This window comes from Alligator sinensis, unplaced genomic scaffold (assembly GCF_000455745.1).
Source record: "Alligator sinensis unplaced genomic scaffold, ASM45574v1 scaffold811_2, whole genome shotgun sequence".
NCBI classification, from domain to species: domain Eukaryota; kingdom Metazoa; phylum Chordata; order Crocodylia; family Alligatoridae; genus Alligator; species Alligator sinensis.
In genome coordinates this window covers 138,660-152,407 of record NW_005843373.1, presented here as the reverse complement: position 1 = coordinate 152,407, position 13,748 = coordinate 138,660, and the positions used below count along the sequence as shown (strand labels likewise).

Genomic DNA, 13,748 nt, shown 5'->3' with positions numbered 1-13,748 from the left:
AAAGCAAGAGGGTACTAAGAACTGGGTTTGGGGGCTGCTGGGGACTGGGCTGTGGGGCTGGGGTCTCAGGGCTGTGTCAGCTTTGCTGTGGCAGGGCTGGGCTGGCGCTGCATGTAGCAGGACGGGGAGTGCTGCCTGGGGTCTTGCCTTTGCCACTGTGGAGGGGGCTGGGTGTGGTGCTGGGGCTGGCCATGCCCTAGGCCAGGGGGGGTGGGCACTCGGTGCTGAGGCTGGTGCCTTGGGGCCTTGGCTGGGCGCCTGGCTTCAGTTTGGGAAGAAAGGGAAGCACCAGCCTCTGCAGCGCCAGGAGGGGAGCCGAGGCCTCCAGCTTGGGGCGGAAGGAAGCGCCTGTGGTTGTGAAGCAGGCTGGGCCTGCAGGGGAGCTGGGAGCTGCTGGGGGCTTGTCCCCAGCATGCAAGAGGGGCTGGCAGGGAGCTAATTCACTGCCAGGGGTAGAGGCAGCCCCCAGGTCTGTGCCCAGACTGTGAGCCCCCTCCAGCTCCAAGGCAGGTTCTGCAAAACACTGCCCAGGCTGGGGGCTGCACTGAAGGGATCTGGCCTCAGCCCTGCCAGTCATGCTGCCCCTTTGTCTCCCTCCCAGGTATCCATGCACTTCAACCCCGGCTGGAACGACTCCTCCGTGAACCTGCTGCACGTGCAAGCTGTGGATGCCAACAGCACGCTGCACTACGTGTGGAGCAGCCTAGGGGTGCCTGCCGTGCTGCTGCTGTACACAGAGAATGAGCACAGCACCCTGCACATCAACTGGCCCCAGCTTCTCTCCCCTGACCCCGCCGGGGCCATCTGGGTAGAGCCGCCCAGCAGTGTCCTCCATGCCAGCGCCGTGGTCTTCACCAAGGTGGGGGACTGGGTTGTAGCGCACCCCTGCACCCCAGCCTTTGGCTGCCCTTTGCCACCCCTGCCCCTGGGTGGGGGCTGGTGGGCTGGGAGCTCTGCGGGGTGCAGAGGGGAAGAGGGCGGGAGTGGTCCCCAGCTAACCCAGCCCCATCTCTCACGTGGCCCCAGCTATTCGAGTATGATGGGGCCAATGCATCGGGCCCAGCCCGCGCGCTCTTCTATCCACCCTACGACCTGGCCGCCTTCTCTTGGGACAGTGTGAACCGGACCCTGAACCACACGGCCCTGACGGCTGCCTTCCGGGGCACGGGCCCCCCCGGGACCTTCCACAACGGCAGCATCGCCTTCCAGGTAAGGGCCTGTCCCACTGTAAGAACATTAGAGCTGCCCTTGACTGGGTCGGACCCAGGGTCTGTCATTCCCAGTGTCACATCACAGCAGAGGCTGAGACGGGAACAGGGAAAAACCCTAGTGATTCCCTCTCTCGCTTCCAGCATTTAAGGTCTAGATGCAGAGGCCGTGCCCCTTGCTCCCCTGACCAATAGCTACTGATGTCCCTTTCCTTCAAGGACGTGTCCAGTCCCCTTGTTGCCACCAGATACAGTGGAAGCCAAGGTTCACAAGTCCCACCCTTTCATTACAAACTTCCCCTTCTCTGTTGCTACTGGGGTTCAGGGTTCTGGCCTCAGCCCTATGCAGTCGCCCTCCAAAATAGCTTGCAAAGGAAGTAGCCTTAGGGACGACAGTGGGGAGATGGGGACAGAGCCAGGGGTGGCTCTGAAGCCTCTGGGGTCCCCCTAGCCATTGTGTGACCCCCCACCCCCCTCCAGGTGACGGCGTATGAGGAGAGCAGCCGGGACAGGCGCCTACCGGGGCTGCTGCACACGGCCAACAGCTCCAAGCTGGAGTTCGTGATGGATGGGGTGGCCCCACGTGGCAACAGCTCCCGCTTCGTGCTGGAGATGGTGATGGTGGAAGGGCCCGGCAGACACCGGCGCCTGGAGTCCGCGCGCTCCATCGATGATGAGTACACGCCCACCATCTTCGAGGTGAGAGTTGAGGGGGAATGTCCCAGGGTACCACTCTATTACTGCTGACGGCTCTGGGGTTGGACCTGGCTGCGGTTTGGGGGGGTATCCCAGGGCAGTCCCAGCTGATTGAGGACCCACATGGCTTGCGGGGGCCAGGGGGAATTGTGGCTGATTCTGGGTTAGCGGCTCCAGGAACTCTCCCACTGGGTTCAGAGCTAGATGCCACGTGTTGGGGACAGCAAAGAACTCCTCTTGGGGATTTATTTGGCAAGTGGGTACCCCTGTGTGTTGTGGGGCTTGTGGCTTTAATGCCAGCCTTCATGCTGGTGCCTGGATGGGTGGTGGGGTGGATCTAGGCATAGAAAGTCCCAGGCCATTGCTGGGGGGAGGATTCTGGGCATCCAGGGTTTTGGTGTGCCTTCACCAACTAAGTGCAGTCTCCAGAACCCAGGCATCCTGACTCCCCCTCTCCCCTTCCCTGATACATACCCCCCCCTTCCACAGATGGTGCAGCTGGTGTCAGAGCCGCAAGGCACCCACGCCGGCCCCGGCTTCCTGCAATGGAAGACAACGGCGTATGGGGCCCGTGAGGCCAAGCGGGAGAATGGGATCCGGTGCCGCTACTCTCCTCTGCAGGCGGTCAATGGGACTCTGCTGGGGCCCAGCATTGCACATGCCTACTTTGGAAAGGACGTGGGTGGCCTGGCTGCCATCAATATCTCCTTCGGGGGTGAGGATGGCGAGATCTATGCGAGCACTGGCTATCTTAGCTGGTGAGTAGCACCTTCCACCCCCTGTTTCCTTGATGCTCTCATGGTGCCTGGTTGCAGGGTGGAGATGCTGGGGGCTTTCCTTGCTGCCCTTCCCCTGCCAGCAGCCCTGTGGGCTCAAGGGTCCCTGGGCTGGGACTCTGTCCCCTGCCTGTATTGTCCATCATGCATTGCTTAACGCTCGCCCTTGAGGAAACTGAAGCCTGCAGAGGCAGAATATGATCTGCTTTTAGCCAGCAGGGTTTGAACCCAGGTCAGTGCCCTGATGACGAGGGGTTTGAAGCCTTCCTCCCACACAGCCCAAGGAAGGTTATCGCATAGCTCATCTGCCTTCACTGCTGATAAGACATGTTCTGCCCCCATGCCAGGTCCGTGCTGCTGGGCTTTGGCACACCCCCTGAGGATGCCTTCTCCCCGCTCGTGGTGGCCATCATGGCAGTGGCGCTGGGCACCCCAGTTGTGCTGCTGGTGGCAGGGGCCATCGTGGTACTGTTTTTCCAGAAGAAGCGCTACTCGGAGTACGAGCCTATCAACTGACCACGGGCTGGGCCCACGGACCCCCATGTGCAGACCTCTCCCTCTCCATAGGCCGGATGCCTCCCGGGAAACAGTGCAATACTCCATACAGGCGACCCCTGTACCTGAATGCCCCGTGTTTAACTGGGCTCTCAGATGCCTTGAGCAACAATCATTCCCCTTTACCCCACTTCATTCTCCTTTGGAAGCAGTCCCCTGCAGAGCTCCCAGGGCTGGGGACCAGCCGGCTCTAGCCTGAGAACTTGGGGGCGATGCCTGGCACCTCCAAGCCAGTATCCCCAGCATCTCACTCAGTGTTTGCCCCCAGCTGGGGGGACAGTTCCTAGGTGCTTCCAGTACCCCTGGGCTGGGCTGGAGCTGTCTGCTTAGAGCTGGAGAGCATGTCATTAGCTTCTACAAGGATAAACCACTAACAACCTTGGGACCAGTTAAGAAAGACAAAGTTTCAGTCTACTGAGCTGGTGGGGTATGGCTGTGGCCCCCTCCCTGGACCCTGCTGGCATCGGAAGGCAGCTGGGGACAAGATGGAGCCTGTGATGGATCTGAGCACCCGTGTCCTTTTTGCCTTTCACCCTGCCAGAACTATTGGGATCACAAGCTGCCTTCCCTACCGCCAGTCGCAGCTCGTGGAGGAGCTAATGACTGCAGTATCTTAGTCTTGAGGGGCCTGATCATTTTAAAGCAAATGATGGTTTCCTGGCACCGCACAAAGCAGGCTTCGGCGCAGCACCTTGAATCCTATCTCTTCTGCCCAGCGGGGGGAGGTCTCCTATTGGGGCAGAGGGTGGTGCAGTGCCCTGCTGTCGCCTCCCACCTGCTTAGCATCTCCCCCAGACCCTCTCTGGATGTCTCTTTTATACTTGAAATGGTTCCCTATGCCCTTGCCAAGGGGCGGGGGGCACACAACCTTGGTATGTCATGACAGTATCAGGTCACCTGGGGGCACTTGCCCTCTGATCTCACAGACCAATTAAAGGATGGGTTGGATTTTTTTTTTTAAGACATTGGTGTCTCTGGGTAGCTCTGTGCATCAGCAGGGGTGTCCATTACTGAGCAGGTTTATGGCTAAGTCCCATTGTGTTAGGCGCTGCATGTTTTGCAGTAGCTTATCTCTGCTCTGGGGGGTCTTCTATGGACATTGGCTCTCACAGTGCTAGGTGGCTAGTGCATGTATGGAAGATGAGACATGGGGTCTTGCTATACAGAGTAAGTGCTGGCCCTGGTATGGGGGGGAAGAGAGGGCAGCAACCATGTTGTTAGAGCCATTGGTTTTCAGTAAGAGCTGGAATGTGCTGTAGCAGAGACCCATTTGTGCCAGGGATGCGGTTCAAGCTGATGGTCCCAGTGTTATTCTAAACCTAGATAATCTTCTAAGCTGTGCTTTTCCCTACCCAGGTACCCTTTGCCCTAGGTTGGGTGACACTTCACTGTTCCTGTGATGTTCAGCCCCAGAGCTGGCTGCATTTCGGGGCTGAAAAGCAGTTTCTCTCTGCCCCCCGGTGCATGCGGAGGATCCCTGCCTAGGCATTCTGTGCACCCAGTTCAGGATGGAATTACTGATGGGTCCAAAGTCTGCCCTGCACTGCATTTCCCATGATGCTCTGTGGCAGGAGGTGGCTGCAGGGGGTCAGGGGAGAGTGAGTCCTAGGTTGGCTGAGCCCCCACCAGGAGAGATGGGCATGCGACAGAGCCAGGCCTGGGTCTCCCACCCGCTGCCACCCCCAGTACTTTCCACGCTGACGTGCTGACTCTTCACCCAGATCAAAGCTGGAAAACAATATGAGGGTGGAGACTTGGCTTCTGCTGCATGCCCTCAGTCAAGTCCCTTCATCTTCCCCTCTGTGCCTCAGTTTCTCCCTGCTCCAGAGGTAAATGAGCTGCCCGCTTGGGGCACTGGGAGCTGCTGCCTGTGGGTGGAGGGAGCAGGCTGGCTTCATGGTTTGGTTCCTGCAGGAGCTAAGAGCCCCAAAGCCCAGATCCGGCTCCTGGTGTAGGACTTTCTGCTCTGTTGCTTAGCAAAAGGCAGGCACACCTGGACCCGACCGACCGGTTTGGGGAAGGAGAGCCAAATGCCCCAGGGATCGGAGCGTGAACAAGCCCCGGCTGGTCTAGCTGGAATCATGCAGCTGCTTGGAGAATCTCAGATTTGGGACAGGGATTGGAACTGTGCTCCCTGGACCCATGCCCTGATTGTAGCAGTATGAGATCTGGCCCCCCAAAAAGTCCCAGGGCAGAGAAATGTTCCCCCCCATCCCAGTTGGAGGGGGGAGACTGGCAGGAAGAGATGGACTTACATCCCCTATGTCCACCAGGCCCCGAAGGTAGGGACCCAGTTCTGATGACCAAGGGGAAACTGAGGCAGTGGCAAAAGGACTGCCCAGAGGTCCACGATGGGGTGGCTTGAGGTTGATGATGGAGTCCTTGCGTGGCAGCAGGGAGCCAAGGCCTGGCCGCCATGGTGCTAGGCGCTGTACAGAGGCAGAACAATGCCCACTGGCTGCCCCCCGGTGGCCCTAAATCCCTGACTCTGCCCAAGTCTCTGCACTCTCAATACTACATGACCTGTCCTGCGCCCCTGCCAGCAGCCTGGGGTGGCTGGCACACTCCCAGCCTAAGCTAATAGCTGCCTCCACCACACAGTTGCTTCCTTCTCCCTCCTGCCCATCCCACCCTGCTTGGTCACGGCCGGATGAGGCACAGCATCTGCCCCACCTTGCAGCCAGCCTTGCCTGTATCCTGTCCCTGGCAGCGAGAAGAATCAGGCCCAATCCCCACTTCTTCCTCAACCAGCCCTGAAATGGCTCCAGCCTCCTTGGGGCTGATCTCAGGAGAGCGGGTGCCCCAGATCACTGGGCATCTGCTAAGTCATTGCTCCCCTTCACACCACACTAGGCAGGAAGAGGGTGGAGGCTGCGTTCACGCCCTGTGCACAAGTGTTCATGAGCAGCGAGGCATGAGGCTACACCAGCCCTGCCTTGTGCCAAACCCAATGGTACAAGACAGCAGCTCTCTATGGGCCCCTAAAGGCCTGCGGGATAGTCTCCCAGCTGCATGTGGTCGAAGCCATGAGACCCCTTCCATGCAACAGCCTGGAAGTGCTGGTGCCTGGCTGGGAGCCACCTGGGTTCCTCATGGGGCCCTTTGGCGTGGCTGTTCAGCACACCCAGTTTGCACGTATACCTGGGCAAAACTAGGGATGCCGCCTGCCTTGAAGGGACCCATTTTAGCTATAGGACGGGCATCATGGAAAGCAAATGCCAGTGCAAAAGGGTGTGCTGTAAAGAGTGTGATGGGCCAGATAACTCAGCCAGCGGGGAAGCGATGCCCGGGCTCAGAGGAGAAGTGGTATCTGATGTTCTCTTGCCCCGCTCAACCCCCATAGGGAGAAATGGACCAGGCGGCAGGAGCATTGCAGATGGTTTCATTCAGCATAGCTGGGGCTCAGGGCCAAGACCACAGCAATGCCCAGCATGGCACGGGTCTTCCACCCACCCAGACTGTCTGGGCAGCCAATGGCTCATGCCCATCGCCCTCCTTCCACTGCAGCATCCTACCAGCAACAGGACCAGCCCAGGTCAATGCATTGCTGTGCAAAAAAAAGGCTCCGCAGGTGACTCAATCAGCAGCTATCAGCCTGGGCCCTTCACCCTGCTCTCCTGTGCTGTAATCCTGATGCCAGGGCCTGGGCCAGTGCAATGAGAGCAGCCAGGTCAGCAAAGCACAGAGCTGCCGGTCCTTATCAAGGGGTTTTCTCCTTACCAGGGCCCCTTCAGTGCCAATGCAGTCCAGACTCAGGTGAGCGGCTAGCTCTGTGCCAATGCAGTCCAGACTCAGGTGAGCAGCTAGCTCTGTGCTCCTAGAAGTAGCCAGGGTGAGGATTAACCCTTTGCAGCTGCCTAGCTGGGTCCAGAGGCAGGTACCATTGTGCTCCTGAATCACCTGCGGGCCCCGAGTCCGTATTTTCCTGCTTCATCCTGGCAGAGCCAGGCCATTGGTGGTGCCTGTCCCAGGTCCAGGTACCAGGGGGCTGGGAGAGCCCACTCCAGGCCCTCCAGCCCCCTCGGTCACCCCCAGTAGCGCGCCTTGGGCACGGTGGCACCAGGCTTCTTCTCCAGGGGGCCTTCAGGCCCATCTGCCGTCGCAAACAGGTCCTGGGGCTCCAGCACGAACATGCTGTAGAGGTTCCACAGAAGCATGGTGAGCAGCGGCAGGAAGGTGAGGCCGAAGCCGAAGCCACGGAAAGAGCGGCCCATGGCATAGGAGACCCAGTACAGCAGCCTGGGGGAAAGAGAGAGTCGGGGTGGAGGTCAGGAGACCAGACAGGGCTAGGAGTGCAGGAGGTGTGGTCCCCACCCCTCCCTTGTCTCCTGCTTGGCTGTGAACCCAAAGTGTGTCACAGCAGGTCAGTAGTTGCAGGGGAGACCACATAGGTGGGCTTTGCCAAGGGGGTGCTCTGCCTCCCCACATCAGCAGGGTGAAGGGGGCCTGGCAGCTTGGGTAATGCCCTAAGGGGCATTTCCTCTTTCAGTTTTGCAGCTGACTCTGTAGGCAAAGGTCCCTTGAACCCTCCCTGACCCACCTGGAGCCCAGAGGAGGGGCCCACACCTCACCTGGAGATGGCGAAGAGCCCCGTGAGCAAGGGGATGAGCTTCAGGGCCTCCTGGGGCAGGTAGGTAGCCAGCACGGCGAGGTTGAAGAAGTAGAGGATGAAGAGATGCACGGACTGGGCAACATAGCCTCGGTGGATCTCCACCTCCCGCCGTAGTTCCCCGAAGGGCTGCAGCGCCGAGAAGCAGAGACGCGAGATGCCATACACAATCATCCCTGCAGAGAGAGTGGGGTGAGGCCGGGGAGGAGAAGAACCTGGGGCACAGACAGACAGATGAGGCTGTGTGGGCTGGGGGAGGTGGGCAGAAAGGGAGAGAGAGGTGTGAGTGGATGGACATATGGATGACGCCCAGGGCGAGAAAGAGATGGAAACCTCCTTGCATAGACACTCCTCTTGGTATCTGCTCCAGCACTGACCCACCCTTGCACTCCTTTTCCTCACTCCCCCCTATTATTCCCATTGTACAGATGGGCACTGGAGAGGCTGAAGGACATGCCTGAGGTTGCTTGGTGCATCAGTGGCAGAGAGCCTACCTCTGCAGCTGCCACCCTGTTGAGTAGATGATTCATGATGTGGTCAGAGCAGCTAGGTGTCCCAATCCCGGACCTTGGCCTGGCTGTGCTAGGAGCTGTACAAACCCAGACTGAAAGTGTCCTAATTGCTGCACCACCCAGCCTTCCTCTGAGTCAGAGGAGCTGCTCTCAGGCCCAGACAAGGGAGAACACCAGGACGCTGGTGGTTGGGGGCTAGGGACCCCTCACCCCCTGTTAGACTGTACTGGGACCCAGAGAGCTCCCAGAGACCTGGCTCACCAAGGATGATGGGGAAGGTGGCGAAGGTGCCACAGCGAAGGGTGTAGATCAGCCGGATGCTCATGCTGGGCATTGGTGGGGCATCGAAGGGCAGGAAGACGTAGGCCCCGTACACGAAGCAGGGGTAGAGGATCATGGCCGCCACCATGGAGGCCACGGCTTTGAGGTTGGCCTTGCTGCAGCTGGAGCACGGTGGGCATCCGCTGGGCACCCCGGGCTGCTCCTTGCCGTAGTGCCTGGGGCTGCAGGGCACGAAGAGCTGCTTCTCAGAGCTGCTGGTCTCTTTTTGGGTGCTTTCGCCATGCCGAGGCACCGGCTGTTTCCAGGCGCTGGTCCCTGCTGAGCTGCAGTGCCCAGGCGTCCGCTCGATGCAGCAGGTATCGATGGGGATGAACATGTGAACTGCCTTCTCTGGCATCTGATTGACTTCATCCTCTGTCTGCTCCTTCAGTGGGGCAGGACTGAGGAAAGCCTTGGCCTCTCCAGGACACTCCAACTCAGTGCCTTCCTGGATCCCCTCCGGGCTCGGCCTCCGCTGTCCCTTGGACTCTGCCTTAGCCAGGGCTGGGGGCTCCCCAGTCTCCTTATACCCGGAGCCGCACTGCGACTGGTCCCAAGGCAGGGTGGTGTCGGGGTCCCCTGGCTGGTGGTTCCCCAGGGACACCCCCTCTTCCACCGTGGCACTGGGGGCCAGAGGCTCCAGCTCTATCAGGGTCGTCTCTTGCATGCAGGTCACGGGGTCGATGGCCATCATCTTGGTGCTGTGGGCAGCTGGCCGCCGAGGCCGGTGTGACAAGGGTCCCCTCTGTCGGCTTTGTCCTTTGCTGTTTTCACCCTGCTGTGGAACAGACACACAGACCTGGCCATCGCACCCAAGCCCCCAAGATGCACCCATTGTATAAAGCCTTGATTTCAACCCCTCCTGTGCTCCATCCTTTACAGGCTGGAGGCCCTGAGAGAAGCCCAATGCTTCACCCAAGGCCGCCAAGTGAATCTGTGGCAGAGCCAGGCAAAGAACCCAGGTGTCCTGGCTTCCAGTCACCCTCCTGCGCCATGTACAGCCCCCACAAGGGTTTTGCTCTCCAGGTCTCAGCACCAGTCAGACAGAGAAAGCCACGCAGGGAGCAGTGAGTTCCCCAAAAGGGGTTGGACTCCAGGAAGGACAAGGAAGAACTCTGAGATCAGGCCATGTGCTGTGCAGACATGCACTGGTTGCACAATGCCCTGCTACCAGGATCTCCAGTCTCCGAAATGAACTGGGATTCGCCTTGAATTGAGTGGGGGGAGGTAGGCCTATCCTTCCCATGCCCCTGGGGGAAACAAGGGGTTAATGGCTCTGAACACAGCTAGATAACAGAGCCGGAGCTGAAGCCAAGCAATTCCCCTGAGACAGCTCTGGGGATCTGAGGGCAATGGCGCAGGGAAGTCTAGGCAGGAAGAGCTCCATGTGGGACATGGGGTTGAGAGGAAGGGGCTCCCAAATGAACACGAGGTAGCAGAGCTGGGGCCTTGCCCATGATATATCAGTGCATGCCTGGCTGCTCAGGCAAAGAAGGGTGGGATCGCCACCCCCATTTCACAGGAGGGGAAATTGGGGCACGGAGCAAGGCAGTGACAGGGCAGTAGCAGAGCAGGGGACACAGCCTAGAGCCCTGCTTGGCATGTCTCACCCTCCCCAGCCCCCACCTGACCCTGTCCTGGTCCCAGGTGGCACCCCAGCTCCCCTAACTCCAGCAGGGGAGCTCAGAGCTGTGCTCCCCCAGCACTGTCACCTACCGGCCGGGCGCTGGGCGCTCTGTGGGGCCATGGAGGAACAGGCAGCTGGTGAAGCGGTGCGGAGCCAAAGGCTCTAGAGTTCTGCTCCTTCGCCTGGACTTCAAACCTGTTTAACCAGCAACACAGGGGCCGGGATTAAAGGGGTGGGGGCAGGCCTGCCTCACCCAATTGGGCACTGCCTCCGCTGGCAGAAGAGGGTACGTCCCATGGGAGGGGAGTACATACCTACGTGTACACACACACGCATGTGTGTGTGCATGCATGACTGTGAGTGTTTCTATGCATGTGTATTTGTGAGAGTTTGCATATATACCTATGTAGGTGTGTACGCATGACTGAGTGTGGGTTTGTATGTGTATGTATGTGTGTGTGTGTTTGTGAGTGTGCATATGTGTGTGTGTTTGTATGTGTGTCCACTGATTATGTGTGTGTGTGCATGATTGTGACTGATTTTGTGTGTATGTGTACGTAGGTACATGGGAAAGAGGGTATATATTTGTGAGTGAGCGTGTGTGTGATATTGCATGTGGCTTATTCTCCTCTTGTGCATACACTTTTGTGTGGTGTACATGTTGTGGGTGGCATTATGGTATGTTAGGGTATACGCCTGTATTTTGTTCTATGTGTTTCAGGTGCATATTTTTGATGCACTTTAGTATGTCTGGGCCTGTGAGAGTACATATTGTATGTACTTCAATGTGGAGTTCGTGTGCAATAACTAGGATGCACGTGTGTGTGAATATGGGACTGTCATGTTTTGGTAGCCGTGTTGGTTTGAGACAAAAAGAAATGCAAAAATCTGGAAGTCTTGGTTCAGAGATGATGCCTTTTATTAGACCAACTGAGAAATCGCAAAAAAAAAAGATCTTTTTCTGCAAGCTTTCAGGATTCAGCTTCCTCTGTGCAAAAATTAAGTTTATTTCTTACCTATGGGGACTTTTTACCATCTTTAATTTTCCCTGAGCCTGATAAAGGGTGTTTGAGCCTGAAAGCTTGCAGAAAAAGTAATTTTTTGTGATTTCTCTGTTGGTCTAATAAAAGGGATCATCTCTGAACCAAGAGTTCTAGAATTTTGCGTTTCCTTTTGAATACGGGGCAAGCAGGTGTGTGTTTACGTGTCTGTGTAGGGGGGTGTTGTGAGTGATGGGTGAACAGGGAACATGTATGGTGATCTCGCTGTCAGCACGTGTGCTCCTTTGGGCATGCACAAGGGGTGCATTTGGGACAATGTGGCACGTGCAAGCAGACATGCAAGGACAGACCCAGCGCTGACCTGCGTGGCCCTCTCTGAGATCAATGTTTCGTTTGCACAGCAGACTGGCGGGCACAGGGGCTCTGCGCAGTGACTTCCCACCTGGCTCTGAACAAACTTGGAATTTGTACTCGTCCTAAGCCTCCCACAGAGGGGGAGAGGTGGTGGATCCCAGCCAGCCGGGAAAAGGTCATTTTCTACCTAAAACTGACCAAAATAAAATGACCGTTCCAGGGAAGTGCATTAAGGTGGAGGCCGACTGTATTAGCAGCCCCTCTGCAAAACCAGCCCCACATGATGAGATCTAATTCACTTGATTAATGCCCTTAATTAAACCTCCCAGAAAAGGAAGGGAATTCTCCAAGGAAGCTAATCTTCACTCATTCCCTAATGTGTCCACACAGCCCTGCCTAGTGGGTAGGGCTTGGATTTCACTCGGAAAGGGCTGCACCCATTGATTTGAACAGTTTTCATTGTTTCAATGTGTGTCTCAATTTCTTTACCTTTGATCCGTCTCCCAGGCACCATCTACGTTAAACCTCCATGGGTCAGGGGAGTGGAAAGCCTCACAGCTAGGGTTGCCAACTCTGCTTGAATCTATTCCAGGAGGTTTCATTACATGACGTAATGACATTAATGACTTTATATCAGGAAGGCAGATGCACATGGCTATTACATTTTTAAAACCAACTATATACTACTATATAAATATAAATATACTACTATACAAATAGTAGTGTCCTGGGCTACTATATAAATCGGATTCAACTTTTAATATTTATTTCAATGCATGCCCTATCATTTATCTCCCGGGTGACTCTCAGCAGTCTTCTGGAGATTGATATCTAATTCCTGGAGACTCCCGGGCACTCCTGGAGGGTTGGTGACCCTGCTCACAACCCAGAGAAGATGAGCTGAAGTTTTCTTAGCATGGTGGGATTTTTACCATTGGTATTTGTGGATGTGGTGGGCCCTGTGCCAAGGCAATCCCCATCTCAAAGCCCCTAGCATCTTAACAATCAAGGCAGGCAGGGAACAGACATGAATTCTGGGTGGTAAAGCAGACTGCTGGGAGAATGAAGAAGATGGAGCTCTAGGGCCAAATTCTTCGGGGTTATTTGGGGGTATAAAGAGGCAGCTAAATGCTTTGTTAAAAATCCAGCTGCCTACATAGGAAAGACCTAGGCTCCCCTTTAAAAGCCTGATCTCCTGGATCCCAGACCAGTGCCTGCTCCTCTGCCTTGAATACCTCGGGCACCTCAAGCTCTGCCCTGCTCATCAAACATCTATCGCTGTTTTACTAACTCGTTATAAAAACATGCCTTTCATCGCCGGACTAGAGCCCGGGGCTCAACTGACGTTCAGGGCTTGAGCCACTTTACGGCCCGGCTGCTATCCAAGTCAGTGCAACAGGCTTGGTTTCCCAGGGCCAAGTATACCCTCTTGTTGCCATGGGGTAAATCAGGAGCGAGTCCCTGGGTAGCAGCAGGTTTAAAGCAGGGTTGAGAGAGGAGAAGCCAGATGCAGCCTGGCTCGGGAGCAGTGAATGTGAATGTGAACGGGATGCCCAGCACCGAGGGATTGCAGAGGAGGTGGCAAGCCTAAAAAAATCAGGAGATTTACAAAGAAAATGGGGCTTCTTTCCCTGTGCCCCCTGGCTTCTGAGCCTGTGGGTTGGCTTCAGAGCAAGGTTTTAGGCTAGTCTCTGCAATTAGGACCCTAGAATGTGACTTTGGACAAAGGGTGAGAGTCTCACTTGACTCCAGGCGCTGGAGCATGAAAAAGAAAGACCCAAAAGCCAGAGCTTCCTATTTTGTCTGGCGAACAAAGCCTCCAATAAAGTTTATTTGAACCGCAAGTGAAGCCGGCAGGCGGCCATGTTGCCAGCACTAAGTCCTGGCCGTCGGCGAGCCTTGGGAGGGAGGCGGTTAGGAGGCCCGCTCTCGCGAGGCTGAGCGGTGGGATCTCGCGCGCTGAAGCCGAGCCGCCTGCCCTGTTGCCAGCCGTGTGCGGAGCGGCGCGGCGCGGGGCCGAGCTCTCGCGAGGCTTCGGGGGCGAAATCTCGCGTGACGCGGGTGGGGGGCAGCGCCGCGCAGCGATGGC

The 13,748-nt window shown here is 57.0% G+C and overlaps 2 protein-coding genes across 4 annotated transcripts in view; one reads left to right on the top strand and one right to left on the bottom strand.

Moving 5' to 3' along the window:
* Positions 1-4,929, top strand: part of GLMP (glycosylated lysosomal membrane protein) — a 5,323-nt gene extending 394 nt beyond the window's left edge. The window contains exons 2-6 of one of the 3 annotated variants that reach the window (XM_014527231.2): positions 602-859; positions 1,027-1,209; positions 1,689-1,907; positions 2,394-2,662; positions 4,592-4,929. In XM_014527231.2, coding sequence (XP_014382717.2) covers positions 602-859; positions 1,027-1,209; positions 1,689-1,907; positions 2,394-2,662; positions 4,592-4,607 — 945 coding nt within the window. In that variant the 3' untranslated portion in view covers positions 4,608-4,929. Of the gene's footprint in view, positions 1-601; positions 860-1,026; positions 1,210-1,688; positions 1,908-2,393; positions 2,663-3,027; positions 4,199-4,591 lie in introns of those variants that run through there. The other 2 variants (XM_025195034.1, XM_006038519.2) reach the window with 2 other exon arrangements.
* Positions 4,930-6,516: 1,587 nt separating this feature from the next.
* TMEM79 (transmembrane protein 79) lies at positions 6,517-10,520 on the bottom strand. The gene is made up of 4 exons (XM_006038518.3): positions 10,394-10,520; positions 8,618-9,455; positions 7,807-8,020; positions 6,517-7,474 (listed from the first exon to the last, which is right to left on the bottom strand). Exons 2-4 carry the CDS (start codon positions 9,369-9,371, stop codon positions 7,261-7,263), a joined length of 1,182 nt encoding a protein of 393 aa, XP_006038580.1. The 5' UTR covers positions 9,372-9,455; positions 10,394-10,520; the 3' UTR covers positions 6,517-7,260.
* Between the last annotated feature and the right edge of the window lie 3,228 nt (positions 10,521-13,748).

What these genes read in the sequence shown, in the direction of transcription:
- TMEM79 (XM_006038518.3), bottom strand. Translation starts at nt 9,371, where the DNA reads ATGATGGCCATCGACCCCGTGACCTGCATGCAAGAGACGACCCTGATA. An exon ending in CACCTTCCCCATCATCCTTG is followed by an intron (nt 8,021 to 8,617) that starts GTGAGCCAGGTC and finishes CTCTCTCTGCAG; the next exon opens with GGATGATTGTGTATGGCATC. An exon ending in GGGCTCTTCGCCATCTCCAG is followed by an intron (nt 7,475 to 7,806) that starts GTGAGGTGTGGG and finishes TCTTTCCCCCAG; the next exon opens with GCTGCTGTACTGGGTCTCCT.